Source organism: Garra rufa, chromosome 14 (assembly GCF_049309525.1).
Source record: "Garra rufa chromosome 14, GarRuf1.0, whole genome shotgun sequence".
Classification (NCBI taxonomy): domain Eukaryota; kingdom Metazoa; phylum Chordata; class Actinopteri; order Cypriniformes; family Cyprinidae; genus Garra; species Garra rufa.
Window position 1 is genome coordinate 9,807,524 of NC_133374.1, and position 23,312 is coordinate 9,830,835.

At 35.8% G+C, this 23,312-nt stretch overlaps 2 protein-coding genes across 2 annotated transcripts in view; one reads left to right on the forward strand and one right to left on the reverse strand.

Moving 5' to 3' along the window:
• Positions 1-1,148: 1,148 nt before the first annotated feature.
• Positions 1,149-5,480, reverse strand: psenen (presenilin enhancer, gamma-secretase subunit). The gene is made up of 4 exons (XM_073817453.1): positions 5,388-5,480; positions 4,923-4,994; positions 4,736-4,840; positions 1,149-1,820 (listed from the first exon to the last, which is right to left on the reverse strand). Exons 2-4 carry the CDS (start codon positions 4,981-4,983, stop codon positions 1,681-1,683), a joined length of 306 nt encoding a protein of 101 aa, XP_073673554.1. The 5' UTR covers positions 4,984-4,994; positions 5,388-5,480; the 3' UTR covers positions 1,149-1,680.
• A 1,295-nt stretch (positions 5,481-6,775) lies between these two features.
• Positions 6,776-23,312, forward strand: part of kmt2bb (lysine (K)-specific methyltransferase 2Bb) — a 51,505-nt gene continuing 34,968 nt past the window's right edge. Inside the window, exons 1-9 of the mRNA XM_073818355.1 lie at positions 6,776-7,081; positions 10,994-11,066; positions 11,425-14,718; positions 15,362-15,537; positions 15,986-16,090; positions 17,522-17,678; positions 17,801-18,011; positions 20,772-20,836; positions 20,937-21,191. Of these exons, the coding sequence (XP_073674456.1) occupies positions 6,776-7,081; positions 10,994-11,066; positions 11,425-14,718; positions 15,362-15,537; positions 15,986-16,090; positions 17,522-17,678; positions 17,801-18,011; positions 20,772-20,836; positions 20,937-21,191 (4,642 nt within the window). The remainder of the gene's footprint in view (positions 7,082-10,993; positions 11,067-11,424; positions 14,719-15,361; positions 15,538-15,985; positions 16,091-17,521; positions 17,679-17,800; positions 18,012-20,771; positions 20,837-20,936; positions 21,192-23,312) is intronic.

Consider the following 23,312-nt stretch of genomic DNA (forward strand, 5'->3'; position numbering starts at 1 on the left):
TATACATTTTCTTTTCTAAACTGATTTTTGTGTGAGATGCATTTTATAAAGTACACTGCGAGTCAAACGTTTTTTGAACAGTAGATTTTAAATGTTTTTTAAAGAAGTCTCTTCTGCTCACCAAGCCTGCATTTATTTGATTCAAAATACAGCAAAAACAGTAACATTTTAAAATATGTTTACTTTTTAACTTTATTTTAATTATTTTTGAATATTTTCTATTTGCATAAATTTTAAAATGTAATTTATTCTTGATTTCAACGCTAAAATTTTAGCATCATTACTCCAGTCACATGATCCTTCAGAAATCATTCTAATGTTCAGATTTGCTGCTCAAAAGAAGAATTTCAGAAGAATTTATCTGCAATAGAAACCAAAGCCTCTTCTTTAGTAACATTCTAAATGTCTTTATTATCACTTTTGAGTAATTTAAAGCATCCTTGCAAAATAAAAGTATTAATTAATATAATTTCTTATAGAAGAAGCTTTATATTTCAGATTAATGCTGACCTTTGGATCTTTTTATTTATCCAGTTATATAATATTATATATATATATATATATATATATATATATATATATATATATTATTTATTTAAATTTTTATAACTCTCGCTCTCTCTATATATGTATATGTAATATTTATTTAATTTATTTATATCTTATACCTTGTGACATAAACTAAGTAAAAATTTGACATATTTTGCCCCTAACTTTATATTCCTGGCTGCTGCATCCACACAAATAAGTACATTAAGTAACTTATCTTAAACACTTTTCTTTTACTTATTAATGCCAACAATATCTATTTCTTTCAATAAACATAAACAATATAAATAATACATTGAAATTGTTTTTGTTTAGTTTTTTTTATATCACATCACTGGACTAAATACTATTAATGTAATAGTATATAATGCTTATATTTAAATAGTTCACAACACATCTTTTGCTTGTAAATGCCAAAATCCCCAATATTTGAAAAAAAAAAGTTTTTAAAAAAGATAAAACTCTCCCTTTTCTTAACTTGAAATAGCTTTCAAAGAAAAAAGCCTGTTTTTTTATATATTAAAATATTTATTATTCAAATCATTCATTTCCATATGTCTTTGTATTTCACAGTTCATGATAAAGACGATGACACTGCAGAATATTTTCAGATTTTATTTGAAATTGTGCAAAACACAATTTTATATTTCTGGACAAAATATGTGATTTTTTATTGTCCACCCAATTACATAGCAGAAAAAAAAATTAATGGCATTTTTCATGTTATATCAACTGCCAAAATACAGTTCAAAGACTTTATTTTGGATGGACCTGTCTCGTCCGGAGATTATTTTCACCATACATTTTTTTAATGCATTGTGAGAGTTATATGTATAATATGAATGTGTGATCTCAACTATAACAATAAACATCTCAGCTAAAACTAAAGAAAGAATGAACAGGTAACAAGAAGTAATAATAGTAGTGCTGCTGGAAATAAACTCTTGCGCTTGGTATATCGGTGTCCATATTATCTCAATCAATCAAGAAACGATTTCATCAGTTCAGAAAATACCACAACTCCCAGACAGATCCAGTTCAATCTCTATGCAACGACAGTGGTAAAATTAGCCAAGGAGCATCTTGTCGATGGGAGGAGAAAAATAGAGAAAAGCAAAGCAGCAAAAGTGATCAGGCTGTGCCGAGGGGAATGGTGAAGGAGAGGTAATCTCCCACCTCACCCCACCGTGCTCTGAAATGCTGGAATATGGTGATCCACGTCGTCAACACGGCCACCCACAGCAGCAGCCCCAGAGCGGACTTCTTTACATCTGTGGAGGCCAGCAGAAACGGTATACGTTACATCCTAGACGTCATACACTGTAACTAATATACATCAGTCTTTTCACAGAAAACACAGTGAATTCTGTTAACCCTAGAAAGTCTACTGTATCATATTTGATAGGCTTTTTTTTTTTTTTTTTTAAATACAAGCATGATTAAAACTTGAAAGCTGAAAAACCTGTTGTACACTGTCTACTAGTCAAAGTCAAAAGTTTACATACACCTTGCAGAATTTGCAAAAAGAGCCAGGGGTGTAAACTTTTGAACAGTATAAAAATGTGTATATTTTTATTATTTTGCCTAAAAAAAAAATATATATATTTTTTTCTTATTTAGTACTGCCCTTTAGAAGATACTTACAAGTTTCCCAGAAGACAAAATAAGTCAAATCTACCCCGATCTTCAAAAGGTTTTCACCCCCGGTGAACAAGAAAAAATTACATATCTTCATTCTGTTCAAAGGTTTTCACCCCTGGCTTTTAATCCATAGTTTTTCCTTCTGGAGAATCAGTGAGCATTTAAAACTTCTGTTGCATATGATTCTCTCAGTTGTCCACAGTGTGAAAAGATGGATCGAAAAATCATAGTGTCAGTGTTGAAATACACAAAAAAGAATTTGGTTTCAAGGAACTCATGAACAACAAAAACAGCTGTGGATCTTTCAGGTAACAACACAGTATTAAGAATCAAGTGCATGTAAACTTTTGAACAGGGTCATTTTAATAAATTCAACTATTATTTTCTCTTGTATGTAAACGTTTTTATGTAAAATATCTTTAGTCAGTACATGCATTGTGTATGATACCTCTTATTTTGGTCAAATAATTAACATTTAGCAGATTTTGCAAGGTGTATGTAAACTTTTGACTTCTACTGTATATGCCTACTGTTGTATAATTGATAGTTAATACTTTTTCAACAAGTAAAGGGCATTTTAGTGTAATTCTAAAAATGTCCACTGTCAGGTTCTGGATTTTTATAGAGTAAACTTAAAGGATTTTTAAGGTTTTTGAGGTAAACATTCCAGGATTTTTCTCCATATAGTGGAATTAAATGGTGGAAACAGGTGGAAGGTTTCAATGCAGCTTGGAAGGGCTCTACACGATCCCAGCCAAGGAATAAGGGTCTTATCTAGCAAATGATGGGTCACTTTCTAAAAAAAAAAAAAAAAAAAAAAGTTTATACTTTTTAACCGCAAATGCTTGGCTGGGATCATATATAGCACTTTAAAGGATAACTATTGCCAAAATGCAACCTGGGCTGTTTTTTTACTGTAAACGAGACAAACCTATCTAAAAGCATAATTACGACAAACGAGCCATTTTTGAGATTGACCGTGATTTCGTTTTGTTTTCAATGGCTGGTGAATGGGAATACTAGGGGCATAAATTTGAGCGCATCAAAATCGATATTTTTACAACACTAAGAAGGCTCGACACACCATGAAACTTTGCTCGAAGTATCGCCTGGGTCTCTACACATAAACTCGAGCATTGAGAACATTGTTTGTGTACACAGAGTTTACTAAAAAGAAAGGTTTTGAACAACTCACTTTCACTGTTTGAGTTTCCGCTCGCGGCCGTCTTGCCAGTCAAGAGGTGTCGATCTCCGAATGCGAGGATGGATAGCTCCTAAAGCATATTTCCATATAAATGCACGGCTAATTCGTTGTTTTGTCACAAGTGAAAAACAATATTAACCTTCTAGTTGTAAAAAGAGCCTCATATAAGCCTAATATTTCGTCCTATGGAGTCCATTCATTCGCATTTGGAGATCGACACCTCTTGACTGGCAAGATGGCTGCGAAACTCAAACAGTGAAAGTGAGTTGTTCAAAACCTTTCTTTTTAGTAAACTCTGTGTACACAAACAATGTTCTCAATGCTCGAGTTCATGTGTAGAGACCCAGGCGATACTTGGAGCAAAGTTTCATGGTGTGTCGAGCCTTCTTAGTGTTGTAAAAATATTGATTTTGATGCGCTCAAATTTATGCCCCTAGTATTCCCATTCACCAGCCATTGAAAACAAAACGAAATCACGGTCAATCTCAAAAACGTCTCGTTTGTCGTAATTATGCTTTTAGATATATGTTTGTCTCGTTTACAGTAAAAAAAACAAACAAAAAAAAAACAGCCCAGGTTGCATTTTGGCAATAGTTATCCTTTAAAGCTGCATTGAAACTGCAATTTGGACCTTCAGCCCACTGGCTCCCATTAAAGTCCACTCTATAGAGAAAAATCCTGGAATGTTTTCTCAAAAACATTAATTTCTTTTCATCTGAAGAAAGAAAGACATGAACATCTTGGGTGACATAGGGGTGAGTAAACTATCAGGAAATATACCCATAGATGCCAACTATTAAACTTAATTTACATATAAGGAAATTTACTTTTATGCATTTGCCATACATTTTAACCAAAGTGACTTAAATTACTTTTTTTGAATTGCTTTACTTTTTTTTCACAATGCAGAGCACAATCCACAACAAGACATGACTTATTAAACCTTAAAACTTAAATGCAGCATTGTGTTTAATACAGCTGACTGATGAACACAAGCAACTCCTTAAAAGTATGAGCCTTGCATATAAACAAACTTTAGTTTACACAAACGCAGCTCTAGAATGCCAGCGAGGGAACAGCTTCTAATGGCCTGTTTGGAGCTGCTATGTAAATATCTTCCAAATATTAAATGGCAGTGACATTCCCTCCAGACTTTACTACCTGAATATTGACATACGCTGACTTAGTCTTAGAATTTAGTCTGTGTAGGCAGATTTTTGTCACATTTTAAACCAGATTGTGGGAAGAGTTGTAAGGAAGAATATATCACCCACAACAATGTGGTACAACACACGTCTAGTGAAACAGTGAGTCATCACATGTATTCCGTCAAATACTCACAAGACTTGATTTGTGGTTGTTCAGTGTATGCAGGTTTTAAAAAAGCTTCTTTGAAAAACCACAACACGTTTACGAGCCAGAGAAAGGGTAGGAAGGCGAAACCACCTGAGGAACAAATCAGCGAAATGAAAACAATAACTCATGTAACGTTACAGAAAACACATTGTATCCCATAGTCACAACATACCTAAATAGTATCTTCTACACAGGCTAAGCTTCTCCTCATTTGGAATCCGTTCCAGGTTCATAATGGAGTTTCCTATATAAAAAAAAAACACAGGTATCCAACTGAACTGATCAATGTGCTGCAACACTGCTGCCATCTGCCTACGCAGAACAGTACTGCCATAATATGATGATTCACATGATTGCTACAGGGAAATTGGGATTACTCTAAAACATCATGCATTAAATCAGCCATCACAGCTTTGTAACCTAAACCAACCATCTAGGCAGAAATCAAATCAGGAAACTGTTTGTAAAACGGTCTAAATGATCAGAGCAATCAGATGAAAATTCTTCTAATCTAACGTTACACCTCAGTCAAAATAGCATTGCTGGACTCCAAGCGAAAAATATCTGTCGCATACGGTAAGCTGTCTGCTCTAAAACGTTACACAGATCGTTTGTTTTAGTAAAGAAGGGTGGATACCTTAATAGTCCAGCTCAGACGATAAAACGGAGGGTTTAACACAACAAAGGCGAGGGGGAAACAACTTTTATGGTTCCGCTTCCTGATGAAAACTATGACGTGACGTCACGCCACAGCGGCGCATGATGGGTAATGGAGTTTTCAGGGAGAGACGAGAAGAGCGTGAGACGTATTCATCATGGGTTAGGTTACATTTGACTCCAAATTCAGTGAAATAAATTAGTTAAATAGAATAATAAATAAAATACAAGCAAAATAATAATATAAAAAAATAAATAAGTAATATTAAAAATAAAATAAAACAATAAATAAAAGTACAACTAAATAATAAAATGAAAAAATAATTTAAGTAAAATAAAAAAATAATAATAATTAAATAAAATGAGAAATAAAATAATAAAATAAAATATGCTAAAATAATAAAGAAATAAGGAAGAAATTAAATAAATAAATAAATAAATAAATAGGAAGTACATTAAATTAAATTAAATTAAATAAATCACATTTTGCTTTTATGCCACAATGATTATTCATCATTAAGATTTGCTATTATTTCACTGTTATTTTCACTTCAGTCACAAATGGTCTTTACTGTAATGTGTTCATATGTTTCATTTTTATTGCCTTTATTCTGACAGCATTTAGTTTTACACTATTAGAATATAAAAAAACTACAATCCAATCATTTTTAAATCAGCATAAATAAAGTGATAAATAGTAGTAGTAGTAACATTAATAATACAGTAGTATAGTAGTAGTAATAATAATACATGCAATATTGAAATAGTATTTAAACATTAAAGCTTATACATGATTTATTTTTGCATTACCATAATGCACATTTACATAAACAATATGCTTAATGGTCATGAAAATACTCGAAATTTATTAAAAATGATATTTTACTAAATGTTAAAAGATTATATTTACATAAAGCGAAAATGATTTTGATACAATATACAGATATAATCCTAAAGTCTCACTTTTTTCTATTTAAATGGCTTAAATCACTTAAATGTCATACAAATGAACATCACAAAACAATCAACACAAATTATTTGATTTGATTTAAATAATATATTTTTTAATCTGAATATTTATAATACGATTATAGATCTTTTAAATCTATATATAAACATTACATATAATTATTAAAAAAAAATAACATAATAAAAAATATTGTCCAAGCTCTGGTAAAATAAAACAATGAAGTCATGTATATTCAATCTCTGTCTTGACAGCTTTACCCAGAAGTTGTGAAAGCGCACACTTCAATCTCAGCCTACACGTCCCATAGTGCACCGGGCGTCCACCCCCCCTCCCCATCAGCGCTTTCCCTCTTCTCGCAGCCTGAGTTTCTGTCTATCGGTGTTGTTGTTGATGCGATGATGGCGGCAGCGGGATGCGGATCAGCAACCGCGGCTGCCGTTGTGGGCGCAGGCGGCGTGGGCGCGGCGCGGGGTCGCTTCCCCGGTCGGCCTTGGTCGTCGCGGAGCCGTTTGCGTTCGGAGAAGCGATGGCAGCTCGGCCGCTCTGGGACAGATCTAGACGAGATCTCCTCCAACGGAGGCCCGAGGCCCACTTGCCTGGTGCTCGCGCTGAACGAGGACCAGTCTCACTTGCGCCTTCTCGGGCTTGAGGCGAGCTACAAGAGCCTGGGAGAGGCTGGATACAGCTCGAGTGGAAGCGAAGAGGTGAGTGCATGGGCCGAGCTGTCGCTTTTCACACCAGTATTCTAATGCACCAGCGAGCGCTTGTTTTGCGTGACCGTGTTTCATAGGAAGAAGTAAGAATACAAGTAGCGCGATCGCAGTGTCTTGCCGTATAGCGTTACATTAAAACACGGAGGGGGAGGGGGGGCTGTTACTGTAGCATTGTAGCTTACAGCAGAATGAGGGTCAGAGATCATGCAGTTTGATTTTGGGGTAATTCCTACAGTTATGAGTTGCATATAAACGCCACTATGCATTATCTGATTCTTTTTGGACATGCATATTGTGTTCATTTCTATGCATGCACCAGTTGCAACACCCAGTTTGCTGGACTTGATTCTTATGACAGATTGCTGATAAGAACATACAGTGCTGGATCACCTGCAGTGAGGAACAATGATATTAGTTGGGTGCTTGGAGAGAATAGGTTTAAGATAATGAATATGTATATGTAAACAGTGACTTTATAAATGCAAAGCTGACACTTACTTTTACTGTCTGCTGTTTAGGATTAAACTTAACATGTCTGCCTAAATTTAGTGAGTTTATTTTATATCTTATTTAATTTGCCTAGTCAGTGTTTCTAAATTGCCTAGTGTATTAGCCACAAAATGTGAAAATGCATTTTTGTATATAAAAAAAGTAGAAATAAACGCTAGCATGCTTTATCCTGTTTGTCTCTATCCAAAATTTATTCAAACACCTTTAACATTTCTCACATGATCACAGTTCATTTGCTATAAAATATTACAAGAACTCAGAGTTAAACTTTGTCGGAACAAATTAATCTTGATAATCACAAATGAATTACAGTCAAACCAACATTTATTCAGACGCCTTTAACATTTCTCACATTATCACAGTTCATTTGTTATAAAATAATACAAGAACTCAGAGTTAAACTTTATCAGAAAAAAATTTTCTTGATAATCACAAATAAATTACAGTCAAATCAGCATTTATTCAGACACCTTTAACATTTCTCACATGATCACAGTTTATTCACTATTGTTTAGAATATAGTAATAAAATATGACAAGAACTCAGAGTTAAAATGTGTCAGACCAAATTCATCTTGATAATGTCTGATAACTTTGATAGAAAGGTATGTAACAAAACATGGTCAGGTCAAGTGTCTGAATAATTTTTGGTCCCAATTTTTTTTTATCAGTTTTACTGGTAGTCCAATTATTTGGGTATAGCATGTCACAGTTTACTTTATTTTGCAATCCTCACTTTCATAAATTAACTTTAGTGTTAAAACAAATATTAAAAATTATATCTGGTATCTGAATATTTTTCGGTTTGACTGTACATATACTACTTGAAGTATTTTAATAATTTTCTGGTTATTCATCAGTCTAGTTACTTTTATAACCATCATAAACTACTTTGAAGTTCTACAATTATTTACAATGACATCAACATCCTGTTCGGATGTGAACGTGATCACATATATTTTAGTAGTTTTGTCAGTAGGCGACAATATGAAATGTTACTATGGCTTTGTACAGTAAACGACTTCTATTAGAAAACTAGATCGTTGTAGCAATCTTTTTTTTATTTTATTGTTGTTGTAGCATCATGACCTTGAGCACAATTAAAGAACAACAACGTTGTTAAACCTGTTACATTTGTAAAGACATAGCTATGTTATATCAACATATGTGGCCCTGAATCACAAAAGCTGTCATAAGGGTTTTGAAATTGAGATTTATACACCATCTGAAAGTTGAATAAAGCTTTCCATTGATGTATGGTTTGTTAGGATAGGACAGTATTTGGCAGAGATGCAACTATTTCTGAGGGTGCGAAACAATTAAAATATTGAGAAAATTGCCTTTAAAGTTGTCCAAATCAAGTTCTTGGCAATGCATATTACTAGTCAGAAAATAAGTTTTAATATAATTATGCTAGGACATCTACAAAATATCTTCATGGAACGCAATCTTTACTTAATATCCCAATGATTTTTTGGCATAACAGAAAAAATTATCATTTTGACCTATACAATGTATTTTCGGCTGTTGCTACAAATATACCCATGCTACTCGAGACTGGTTTTGTGGTCCAGGGTCGCATATAGGCCTATTAAATATTGAGATTTGAGTGTGAGAATGTTAAAAGTTTATGTAAACTAGTAATAGTGTGGTATGTTTTAGTTTACTGATTAAATTAGACTGACATTTTAATATAGGTTGATGTCTGTGCTGTGTACAGCATTGCCTGGAAACACTAAGGAATTTGAGAAAGTCATGGAAATGTGTGGTTTTATATATTTCAAATATTTCATGAGCTTCTTGAGTGTTCTGTATGAAAGCAAATGTTAAAATTCTCTATTTAGAAATTTCGAACAAACCAAAAAAACCCATGGTCCAAACTCGTGGGAAACCTGTATGTCTTTGCATTCATGCTGCTGCACTTGTGTCTTCTATGCGTCATGTATCATTGGCATGGAAATGTGCTATGGTTACTTTGTGTTGTGTTCTCTGAGCAGAAACATGCAACTGAAAATGAAGAAAAAAAAAAAAAATCATAATCAAGGTCAAAGTTTTGTGGACTTTGAAGGCTTGAAGTCATGCTCTGTCTCATATAAAAATAGATACGCGGCCACCGTCTGTGTATTAGCTTCTGTGAAGTTTACAGTTTCGGTTAACAACTTCTGTAAACTCGATTTGTGCTTGGGTTTACAGGGTCACGTTTGACAGTTTACACTTATTAAAAATATATGTATTTTGAATATTTCAAGACATTATTAAAATAACAGATGTATTGGTAAACTATTTTACCTGAGGGCTTTTTCATAATACTAAATAATTAATCAGTTATTTTCAAGTTCACTTGGGTGGTTAACAGCAGAGTTGTTCCAGTTGCGTTGTTTCACACAAACGAACAGTTGAGTTGTTTCAGTTCAGTTCTTTCTTTGTCTTTGAGCATGAACAGTGTTCTGTGAAGTGTGGAACAAGAATAAGGGAGTAAAGTCTTTTGCAATTTGATGTTTGATCACTTGTCTACCAATTTTAAGGCCTAATTTACTTCCAAAGTCCTTGTCAATACACAAATGGCATTACTTTGTTATAGTGTTGAAATTAATTTAAAACAAGACATTCACCTATCCTGCACCCCTTTATGCAAAAAAGTGAAACAAAACTTTTGAATAAATGATAACAACCTCTTTATAAATGTGCAGTAGTCTCTTGAAACTTGTACTACTTGTTTTTAAAGGTTCAGCAGTTTTTCAACATTTTTGAAAAAAATGCAAATATATTCATTTGAATGTCTGTTTTTTTTCCCTTTTTTTTACTGACACTTTTTTTTTTACTTATTAGATCAGTAAAACCAGTAATAATGTGAAATATTATTACAATTTATAAAAACTGTTTGTAATATATTTTAAACTATATTTTATTGCTGTGGTGGCAAAGCTGAATTTTCAGCATCATTACTCCAGTCTTTCTGTGTCACATGATTCTTTAGAAATCATTCTAATCTGGTGATTTGATATTCGAGAAACATTTCCTCTTATTTTTATCAGTGTTAAAAACAGCTGCGTAATATATTAATATAAATGATTTATTTCAGGATTTTTAAAGAATAGAAAGTTCATAAGAATAGTATTTTTGAAAAGGATGTCTTTACAATCACTTTTGATCGATTTGGTGCATCCTTGGTGAATAAAAATCTGAAAAAATAAATGACAAGAAGGTCTTACTGACCTCAAACTTTTGAACTATAGTGTATTTAGATGTAATGTGTACTGTCTTACAGTATATATTGGTGTAAATGCTGTCATGCGTATTGCCAAGACAACAAACAAAACAAATGTACACTTGAAACATGTTATGCATGTTTAATTCAAATGTGCTAAAGCGTGCTTCTGTTTTTCACTTTCAGGGAGCTGAATTCAAAGGCTTTGAAGTTCAAGATGAAAATGGCAGCGCCCCGGTTCGCGCTGGACGGAATGCGGGTAAACGTAAGTGTGGCTACAGATGCAAATTGTCCTGAGAATCTTCAAAAGACTGTTGTTTCATTGTATTTGTATAGCTTTTATCTTAAAATCATTCTATATAATAAAAAAAACACCAGTCATTTTTAGTCATTTCATTCGTCATCTTGTTCAACAGAACTTCTGAAGTCCTCGAATCTCTTCAAGGACTTCAGAATTAACAGTTCTGGCGTAGCTAATTTAAAAGATACTTGTTATTATTTCAGTCTTTGTTTGAGAGTCACTGTAGCCTGTGGTGTTATTGTTTGAATCACTTGATTACATTTAACCACAGTTGAATGAATATAATTTAATTGAATCCGAACTTGTTCTGTTTCAGGTGATCGTGTTTCAAAGTCATCAAAGAGGATACGTCAAAGACGGGCTCTTCCAGTGTCTCCTCTAGTGGAAAGCACAGGTTCACAAGATCCTCAAAATGATTCAGGTTCTGTTCAGCAACTCCACAGTCAAGAGTCTCTAAAGGACACATCAGTAGATGATGGTGGTGGTGGTGGTGGTGAAGAAGTAGGATTAGAGAAGCGCACCAGGAGTAAAAGAGGGTCAACAAAACAGGAGACCCAGTCAACACCAAGGATCACAATCAAATTGGTGGCTAAAAAGAAAGTGGTTACAGTTCCATCTGTTCAACGTAAAACTGGTAAAAAGCATAAGGAAATCAAATCTGAAGTTACAGAAAGTCAATGTGCCCAAATCTCAAGTGCTCATGTGAAATTAAAGACAAATGTACCGGCCAGTGAATCCAGTGCTGGTGAGGCAAAGGAGGAGGTTTGTACTAGAAGGCGAGGAAGATCTGCTGACAAGAAATCAGAATCCACTCCACAAACAAGTCCTGAAAACGAGGCCAATGACCAAAAACTGAAGCTGAGGAAATCAACTCGAAGGTCTCAAAATCCACTGCCCAGTGAAATTACAGAGCCAAAACCTGATGAAAAGTCAGCACAAGAAGGATCAGAAGTAAATAAGCTTCTAATTAGGAGGCAACGCAGAAGGTCCTCAAATGTTCCACAGGAATCTGGTGACCAAAGTTTAGCAGAGTCGCTGTTGGAGGTCTCCACAATTGATGAATCCAAGCCACCTTCGAAGAAGAAAAAAGACAAAAAGAAAAAGAAGAAGAAAAACCGCAGAGAATCCGAAAGGAAACAGGAGCCTCATTCACCATCAGCGAAAGATCTTGGCCCTTCAGCTGATGATCCTCAAAAGCTCGCTTTTGACAGCGAATTTGTTGGAATTCCAGGTCTGAGACTGACCAGGATACGAAACCCCAAAGCCCGGTCTCGCAAGAAACGCTGCAAGTTTGTGTGGACTCTCACGCTGGTGAAAAGCAAGAGCAAAGATTCCCAAATCCAAGAGAATCTAAGTAAAACCCAAGAAAGCAAAAGCAATGATTCCCAAGTCCAAGATGATCTCAGCAAAACAAAAGAAATCGAAAGCCAAGATTCACAAGTCCAAAGCGAAGTAGAAGAAAGCCCCTGCGCAGAGGCAGAACTCCCTGTTAAATGTGATGAGGAAGTAGATGTTTCCACAGGAGCAGAATCCACATCTGCTCCTTCCAACATTTTGGAAACTGACTCATCACAGGAGTCTCAAAATCTAGAGAACACTGCCAGTACTGTAATTCCCGAAAGTCCAGAGAACCCCGTGGCCGTTGAGAAAGTTGAGGAGATCCCAGAAAAGGAAAGTGAGGAGGTGCTTGAAAGGCCAGAAATTGAAACAGAAGCACATCCAGAAGAGGCCACTCAGATGGACCCTGATGATCCGATCATCAAGGATACCGTTCCACCTCTTCAAATCAAAGTTGTCTCTTCACCAGGTAAAAACAACAGTTTAAAGCAGTCCTTCTTAATTCAGCAAGTCACAACTTCACCTGAAATAAAAGAACCTGCAAAAGTCGAAGACCACCAGGATTCAGGAAAGAGTGAGAATGTATTGGAAATTACTGCTACCACTCCTGCACCTGAAGTAAGGAAAAGGCTATGTCAAAACGCTGCAAGGAAGAAGCGTGGAAAACATAAACACTGGACAATTTACAGGAGAAAATGTAGATTGAATTCATCTCAAGAAAATCCAGCTTCTGAAACTGCAGCTGAAACTGAATCTCAGGTGGAGGAATTCCCTGTTTCACCAACAGCAGTGCCAGCACCTGTAGAATCTAAACCAAAAAGGCATTCAAGTGAAGTTACACATAAAAAAGGTAAAAGGTCTGTTCCACCAACAACAGAAGCATTACCAGAAGCAGCAGAACCTCAGGTCGTCGAACAAACTATTGAATCTCCTCCAACCAGTCCACTTCTTGGGACAGAACCTGAGCCGGAGATAAAACTTGAGCCGCCATCAATTGAAACTGAAGAGGTTCTAGTATTAGAGCCTCCAGTAAAAGAGCATCCACAAGTACCTCGTCCTTCACGTAGACGACTAAGACAGGTCAAACGAAGACGAAAGTCTTTGATTGGACGGCGGATTAAACATTCAAAATTGCAAAAGAAGGAGTCGATTGAGGTTAGTGTAGGTTGCCCACCGATGACGGCCTCTGAAGTAGAAGAGCCTAAGCTAGTTGGTATATTCTCAACAAAGTACAAGAGGAAGCGAATTTCAAGTGTTCAGTCATTAGAGGGTAGACGGAAAAAGGCCAAGCTCTTATCAAAGCAGCTGGAGAACGCCAGTGGAGATCAACTTTCCGATCAGGGAGAGAAGGATTCTGTGATTGTCAAAACGGACCAAGATCAAGACATCCAACACAGCAAAACAAAATTCATGAAAACCATCAGACATTTCATAATGCCAGTGGTGAGCGCCCGATCCTCTCGGGTGATCAAAACGCCAAAGAGGTTCATGGATGATCTTGGTATGTCAGAACTTCCTCGCAAGAACTCTCAAAAGAAGCTTGGTCTACAACCAAAATCAAAGAAATGTGATTCTATCGAAAAAGATGAACCTGGATCTCTTCTATCTCAGGATGAAGATAATAATCTAAGTGATGCTGATCTCGATTTGTCTTCCACTTGGGAATCAAAACCTAAATCACCTGAAGACGAAGCTGAGATCTTCAGTGATGAAAAGCAACATGGGAAAAGACGATCGCTACTTCGAGATCCCGGTTTCAAATGGGGAGTGCTGCAGCCTGCCGCTGAGGACGTGTATACCTTCGATGAAGGTCTTGACAAGGAGTTGGAGACCTTGCTATCCGCCAAAGATTTTCCCGCAGACTCGTTTCTCGATCCGGTCCAAAAGAAGAAAAAATCCACGAAATTCAAAGCGCAGTCATCAAAATCAAGGTTATACAAAAAGCTTAAATTCAAACAGAGTCTCGCAAGGCGCAAAAAGGCCCCAAAGGACAAAATGGGTAAAGTTGTATCATCCCCTGCCAAGACGCAGAAGAAGGAGCTGGAAGAAGGGGCCAGTCTAATAAAGTCTCTCAGAGACATGAAGAAGGAAAAAGCTAAACTCAAGATTGAGGATCTGAACACCCCCGGGGTTGTTCGCAAAGTCTCCATCTGCGTCCGAGCTTTGAGTGCCAAGTTGCTGGCGCAACACCAGGTGAAAGACATCCAAGAGGATGACCTGCCAGATGAGTTCTCCATTCATACAGACATCTCACTTCCCAATAAATGCAAAGGTAGGTTTTATTTCTCTAAACCTTTCATTAAAAATGAACGCTAACTGCTTTGAGGTAAACATGAAATCATTTGTAATGCATGTTCCTAAACCGAAAAAGAAAAAACCTGTACTATGGAACCCCTAAGGGGAATAATTACAAGATGGGAGGAAAAATAATATATCTATTCTTTTTCATGCAATTATGTCGTTGGGTAATTATACTGTATATAATTTGCATTAATATGCATGGCATTAAAATCTCTTTTGAGTGCATGTTCGCTTTTTACTTTCACTTCCGACATTCGTGATCACACATTCTCTGTGTATACTATGGAGTGCAGTACTTACCACACATTTTACAAGATTAGATGTTTGTCATGATGCTCAGGATCTGCAAATCATTTACCATCGTCCTATCAGTCATCTTTTCTTACTCTGTTAATGGGGTAAGTGAAGTTTTATGTACTGTAATATAACAGGCTACCGCTAGGAAGTGGCTAACCATGTCCCTTTAGGTGCTCCATAGAACGGGTTATTCATTTTCTGTGCGAATATAGATGTTCTATTTAGGCACATCCCAACCATTTCATTTCGACTTTAAGGTTTTAACGTCCAGCAATATTTTGTTTCTTTCTCAGACTTTGATGAGATGCATCTCAAAGAATCAGAACCACCAGTTTCTGAGGACACTCAAAAACAAGCCGTTGACGTTGAAGAGAAAAACGCCACCCAGCGCCCTCGCCTTACTGGAGCCAACAAGCGCATGTTCAACCTCCTCAAGAAAGCCAAGGTTCAGCTCATCAAAATAGACCAGCAGAAACAGCTGAAATCATCGGGGGTAAGTCCATAAAACTAAATACGTAGCTTTCCATTCAAACTAACAGTTTTTCCAAATACTAATGTCCTGTTTCATTAGCCTACGTTTATTGTGCAAGGATGCATTAAATTGATCGAAAGTGACATTGAAGACATTTATGAAGTTACAAAAGTTATGTTTTCCATAAAATGAATTATGCAGTACATCTGCTTTCAATATTAATTAAGTTTCTTGAGCAGCAAATCAGCATATTAGAATGATTTCTGAATTATCATGTGACACTAAAAGCAATGTTGCTACAACCTTAGCTTTGTCATTAAAGAAATAAATGACATTTAAAAATATATTAAAATGGAAAACAGGTTGCAGACATGCAATTATTCAAGAAATTTAAGATGTTTTCTGGACATTTTTAATTCAAGTGTTATTAATATTATTTGAATCTGTTTTCCCGTTTCGTCTCTGCTAGCTCTTGCCAGAGGGTAGAATCACTGCAACAAAGAGACAAAGGCGAAAACCGAAAGAACGGCTTGAAAATGCCTGTCCCAACAAGACTGAAGCTTCTCCAGAGCAGGTAGTATGTTTTTTGTTTTGTTTTGTTTTGTTTTTTTTTTCTTTGGAGGGGGGAGGGGGGTGGTATAAAACAAGAACACAGAATTGGACAGTAGAGATGCGCGGATGGGCTCAATCGTCACCCGAATCCGCAGCTTCAAATAAATTATCCGCCCGCCACCCACCCGCACCTATATTTTTCTCTGATTTAGATAACCGCACCCGACCCGCACCCGATCGTCATATTACACTTATTGTAATTCTTAGTTTTGCATGATGATATGATAAATTGATGGTTCATGTTAACAGCAGATTGATTCAGCTGATCTGCAAATCGCTGCACACTTATACGTTTATCACTCATGATTTTAAGCCAAATCCATGCAGAAAAGAATAACGTTAACTGACATCTGGATGCGACTCTCCGCAATCTCTGACGAAATCGGTCGGGTTTTCTCTCTATTAGAGCCGCTCTGAACTTAGTATTTGAACGCATGCTTGGACTGAAGTTTACAGGGGTTCACCAGTTTAAGAAAGGTCTGAGCATAAAAATCTGCTTCTTTTCATTTTTAAGGTATTGTTTTCATTATAATCTACTGATTCAAATAAGTAATCAATAATAATTATAGCCTACCACTGCGCGCCTAGCCTGACATGCTTTCGCGTAAGAATGAACAGGCAGCATGGACGCATCAGGCAAAATCGTCAAATATATTTCAAAAGAAGCCGGCGCCACGGTCCTGACCACATCACTGTCTTTACTGGGTGTTTTTAGGGAATATTTCAATTTATTAACATGCGACTGAATTAGCTATTCATGTGTTGGACTGTCATGATTTTGGCTAATGCAGGACACTTCTGAATGATGCGCATCAGAGACGTGGGTAAACGCAAAGCGACCAATGCACTACACCGCTGCATTACCGTGCTCAATAGCATTAGCACAGGCATAACTCCCTTCAAACTTTATATGGAATGTCAACGTTTCTGTCACCAAAAACTTAGAACAGGCAAACACACACACGCACACAAATGAAATCGTCTCTGCCTGATGAAAAACATATTTAAAACACGTTCAAGTTTTAGAAAATGTAGTTAATATTTGCATCATTATTGTTTTATCTCATCCACCCGCGACCCACCCGCAAATAATCAGAATGCATTTTTTTTATTACCCGACCCACCCGACCCGCGGATTATCCGCAGCGCCCGCGGATATAACCGCCATCCGCGCATCACTATTGGACAGTAATCTTAAATGATCCTAATGGGATCAAATAAGTCTTCTACTGAATAAACAGCATTTTTCTTCTTTCATCAATGCTGTACATGTTCTTTTCAAATTTGACTAGGTCGTTAGGGGACTTCATTCCGGTCAAAGCTGTATGATAACAGAAGAGAATCTGTTCAGTGCTGTTGTTTTTATACTTCGCTTTGCAAATCTCTCCATAAGGAACCTACCAGAGGAGGGCCTCGCATTAAGCATGTATGCAGAGCTGCAGCTGTGGTTTTGGGTCAGCCTCGTGCCATGATCCCCGACGACATCCCCCGACTCAGTGCACTACCTCTGCATGAGAGATCAGATATATCCCCTTCCCCTGCAGAAAAAGGTACTAGCACTTAGTCCTTAAACTGCAAAGATTACCAGTAAACCTAAGAAAGGATTTGATGATTGAACTAGAGCCAATGTGTTGATAAGCCTGTGTTTTGACATTTTCCGTTACTTTTGCAGGAGTCGAGTCTCACTCGGACCCAGAAAGCCCTGTGTTACAAGAACACAGGACACCCAAGTTTCGCCGCGGTAGGGCTCATATGTTTGGGAACCGGTCCCGACGATGTGGGGAGTGTAAAGGTTGTCTGCATGAGGAGGACTGTGGCAGGTGCATAAACTGCTTGGACAAACCCAAGTTTGGTGGCCCAAACACAAAACGGCAGTGCTGTGTGTAAGTATGATAGTTTATTTTGTAAGCTGGTATTTTATGGCTATTAGGGTTGCACGGTATACCGGTACTACGGTAGTATCGCGATACTAAAGCTTACAAATACCCGCGGTGCCATTGCATTTTTGAAACGGTAGTATCGTCCAAACGGTAGCACCATAAGATATGTTGTATGCACGGCAGGAACACTGTTTAAAACCTTCATGCACGCCAGCAGAAACATTACAAGTTGACTGCCAAAATGTCTTTCTGCTGTGCTTTGTGTAGTACAAGCGGTGTATAGGCTTTATATGCTATTCAGTGTTTCACCATGCTTCAGTTCAGTTTGAAATGAGAAGCTGCACGCGCACGTCCTTGTTCACGCTGCAGTTTCAGAAGAGAGGGTCTGATTCAGACGACTGTCTAATGTTATTTAAAAAATATCAGCCCAAGAATCAATTATTAAACATCAAAATATTTTACTAGACAGAATTTTCGTATTTTTATTCATTTGCCCACTTTTAGAACATGTGTAATAATTCGTTTCTGGAAGCATCTTTGCGATCACGAATGCAATTCCATTCATTAACATAGTAGTTTTGCACTTGGTTCTTATCAATCATTTTATATATATGTATTTTTAACATTATAAATTAATACGTTTTAATATACAAGCTGCTAACTTGGAAATTTTAAGATATGGCAGCAAAAATGCTCGTGACAGTTCAGCAATAAGACACGAGCAAGATGTTTTAGTTTCGTTTTTGTGTTCGAATCTGAATTCGCGTTAGTTTGGGCGAATCACTGATTCACTAAGCCATTCATAAAAACGAGTCAGTTGATTCACCCCTGAATGATTCAGCCGTTTTGAAAGAATCGTTTGAACAACTCAGTGATTCAATCATGAACACTGCTGCCATCTGCTGGCGGTTTTAAGTTTCCCGTCATGTTCCATTCTTTTCCAACATATTTCTATATTCAGAGTTTTGTATTTATAACATTTATCTTATAACATTATTTATGCAATTATAAGTACAGTCTAAATGCATAAATACCACATCTAAATGTCACTCTATGAAGCTTCTGTGCAGTGCTCAGATGACTTTTGTTGACATGATTTCATGGATAACAATAGCCAGTCATTTATTCACATTAGTGAAGTATTCAGAGAAAAATCTTACCTGTTTTCATTTACATCTTTTTATTTATGAATTTTTTTATTCATTTTGTAGATTTGAATTTTAAATTAACAGAATACTGCATGGTATCGTGATACTACTTGGTATCGTGATACTTCAGCTGGTATAGTATCGTAAGTCATTTTTATGGTATCGTGACAACCCTAATGGCTATGACTGCTTGATATTCAGTTCATAGTTGAGTCCTGTAGTTACTGGGAGAAGGCATCTCTTTATTTCACATTTTACACTTTTTTTTTTTTTTTAACAAATAAATTAATTGTTTATAAAATATTATAGTTTGTAAGGAAAAATACCTACTTTAATTAATAACTATAAACTATTTGTAAACTATTAATTCATGTTTTGAAATGGCGTATTTATTTAAATTTTATTTTAGGTTTTAGTCGTTTTTTGTGCGCTTTTAAGATCATTTTGATATTTAACCATTCAAAGGTCAAAAGTTTACATTCACCTTGCAGTACTGACCTGAATAAGATATTTAACATAAAAGATGTTTACATATAGTCCAAAAAAAGAAAATAATAGTTGAATTTATAAAACTGACCCTGTTCAAAAGTTTACACGCACTTAATTCTTAATACTGTGTTGTTACCAGTGATCCACAGCTGTGGTTTTTGTTGTAATGATAATTGTTCATAAGTCCCTTGTTTGTCCTGAACAGTTAAACTGCCCGCTGTTTTTCAGAAAACCCAAAAATCTTTGGTTTTTCAGCATTTTTGTGTATTTTGAATCCTATCTGGCAATGACTATGTGGTTTTGAGATCCATCTTTTCACACTGAGGACAAATGAGGGACTCATATGCAACTATTACAGATGGTTCAAACACTCACTGATGCTTCAAAAGGAAACACAATGCCAGGGGGTGAAAACTTTTAGCATTTGAAGATCAGGGTAAATTTAACTCGTTTTGTCTTCTGGGAAACATGTAAGGATCTTCTCTAGCTTCTGAAGAGCAGTACTAAATGAAATTGATATTTTGGCAAAATAAGAAAAATGTACAGATCTTCATTTGGTTCAAATGTTTTCACCCTCGGCTCTTAATGCATGGTGTTTCCTTCTGAAGCATCAGTGAGTGTTTGAACCCTCTTTAATAGTTGTGTATATAGTTGAGTCCCTCAGTCGTCCTCCTTGAGAATAGATGGATCTCAAAATCATAGTCAGTGTTGGAAAGGAAATACCCAGAAATGCTGGAAAAAATGAATTTGGGGGACCTAAAGGATTATTCTGAAAAACAGTGTGCAGTTTAACTGTTCAGGACGAACAAGGAACTCTTATTTCGGTAAAATAATTAACATTTTGCGGATTCTGCAAGGTGTATGTTTTGACAACTGTATTTCTAAGGTATTTAGTAGCCAAGGCAACGTTTCTCAAGTGTTCGTCACTTTCATTTAATAGTTTTTGCTTTTGTCAATAAAATACATGTTTGTTAAATTTTTTAATGGCTTTCCTTGAAAAGTTCAATTCAGTGTTGTGCAGCAGTTTTCTTGCTTTTGTCAGACTCAAGGCCCTCATATTTTTCCGACTTAGATCAGAACAATCCTGTCCAAATGAAATGGATTTTTCTTTCTTTCTTTCTAAAAGATACAAGAGATGTGATCAGGTTGAGGAAAGGAAGGCCATGAGGCTAAGTGGCAAGCTCCAAAAAGGTAAGAACATGTTTTGGAGCGAATGCCAGCATTCAAAATGAACAGTATTGTTAAATCTCTGTGTGACAGCTAAAAATGTGTCTCTATTTTCCGTTTTCAGGGCATCTGAAGAAGCGGCGCTCGTCAATAAGTGCGGGTCACTCGAGTAATGAGGAAGGTGAGGGCGGCGATGGAATCGGGCGACCGTTTCCAGGCTCTCTGAGTGACAGTCCGTCTGTGCGGAAACAGCCACGCCGACACGTCAAACCACGTTCCTACTGCGACCTGTTAGATTACGACTCCGACTTTGACTGGATAGGAGGATCAAACTCCACCTCTCCAGCCCGCAGGAGAACTGCTGGTCTTCGCAACTCAGGTAAGACCATAGTATGGAAGCGCTTTTTCCACCAGAAAAAAAAAAAAAATGCAATTCAGATTTTTTTTCTAACAATTCTGTGAAAAAAAGACTGAATTACAAGCTGTAAAATTGCAGTTATGAAAAGTTAACTTGCAGTTGTGAGGACACAGAATTATGAGGGAAAAATTACATTTTTATTACCGTTTCAAATTCGGACTTTTTTCATCACCTAATTCTAGTCTTTTTCTCGTAATAACGAGTTTGTATCTAGCAATTCTGACTTTTTTTTTTTCTCAGATTTTGAGCTTATATTTCACAGTTCTCCTTTTTGAATAGCAAAATAGAATTTAGTTTTGGGTTATAAACTTGCAAATGAAAGGGAAAAAGTCAGAATTGAGAATTGAAAAGCAATTTTATAGTTTATATCTCAATTCAGACCTTTTTTTTTTTTTTACAATTCTTGAGGGTATAAGATATAAATTTGCAGTTCTGAATAGTTTACCTGCAGTTGTGAGAAAAAAAGTCTGAATTAATAGGGAAAAGTAAAATTTTTATTACCTTTTCCAATTCAGATTTTTTTCATCACACAATTCTAATCTTTTACTCAGAATTACGTGTTTGTATCAATGTATCAATTGAGCTTTTATTTTACATTTTGTTTTATGAATGGCAATATAGAATTTAGTTTTGAGTGTGAGGAAAAAAAGTCAGAATTGAGATTTTTTTTTTTAAAAATAGCAATTTTGACTTGTCTCACAATTCTGAGAGAAAAAAAAAATTAAGAGAAGTTAACTTGCAATTGTGAGGGGAAAAAAATTCTTTACAGAAACAAGCTTGTCACAATTCTAATCTGTTTCTCAAAATTCTTGCTATTTTCCTTGGCTTATATTTCACAATTCTCTTTTTTTAGCTAGATAGAATTTAGTTTTGAGTTATAACTTGCAATTGCAAGAAGAAACATTTGAAATCAGAATTTAGATAAATTGCAATTTTGACTTTGCTTGCCATTCTGAGTTTATATCTCAATTCAGACCTTTTTCTCTTAACTCTGAGGGGAAAAAAGTAAATGTTTAGTTATAAATTCGCAGTTCTGAGAAGTTCACTTGCAGTTGTGAGAAAAAAGTCAAGAGCAAAAAGAACAAGCTTGTCACAATTCTGACTTTTTTTTTATTCCTTGACAAAAGCAGTTTTAATTTTTCCCCCCATCTTCTGACCTTTTATAGTTTATATCTCACAAGTTTCTCAGAATTGCAAATAATAGTCAAAATTGTGATACTAAAATTCAAAATTCCCTTTTTTATCTATATTTTTATTCTGTAGTGGAAACAAGCTCCCATGCCACAGTGATTGGAAACCTAAAACTTTATTCAAAGCTGGTTGCATTTGTGTATATATATATAATATTAGTGTTGTCAAAAATATTGATATTTCGATAAATATCGATACTGAAATATTTGAACGGTACCAATACTAATTTCCCAAAGTATCGATACTAGCCGAGCTGTCACTTTCACTTCTCTTTCACCCCGCCACCGCCTTTGGTTGATAAAGAACACAGCAGCAGTGCTATCTGGAAATATTTTGGATATAAAGCAAATGAACACGGAAAGCCGAAGTACACGAGATAGGGCCGATTGCAGAACAGCAGAACCATACGTCACAGCAGTCACACGGCAGCAGCGCCACGGCAGCAGGCTCAGACGGTAGTGGGCGGAGTCTCCATCTGAGATCGAAAGTGGGTGAAAATAATGATCAACTTATATTTTTCTATATATTTTTAAACAGTATAAACTGAGTACAAAGCTCAAACAAAAAACAAAACAAAACTTGAGCAATAGAATGTTTTTATTTAGTTAAACTATATTTTTTACCTAATCATTTCAGTATTAACCAATTTTTCATTGTACATAATACCATGTACTATACACTATACCCATCATAAACTGGATTTTCCCAAAAAATATTACAAAATCAAACAAAACATATAGCACAGAAGGCACACATTTAACAACAATAATAACCACACATTACTCACCTAACTAAATTAGTTTAAACCTAAAATAAATCAAAACTCTTTAAACATGCAATTAATCCAGAGGCATGATTTGTTCACACACTCATTAAGGAAATGTCCATATC

Coding starts and splice junctions, on each gene's coding strand:
- psenen (XM_073817453.1), bottom strand. CDS start 4,983: ATGAACCTGGAACGGATTCCAAATGAGGAGAAGCTTAGCCTGTGTAGA. Junction 4,841..4,922: donor GTGTAGAAGATACTATTTAG/GTATGTTGTGAC, acceptor TTTGTTCCTCAG/GTGGTTTCGCCTTCCTACCC. Junction 1,821..4,735: donor ACAACCACAAATCAAGTCTT/GTGAGTATTTGA, acceptor TGGCCTCCACAG/ATGTAAAGAAGTCCGCTCTG.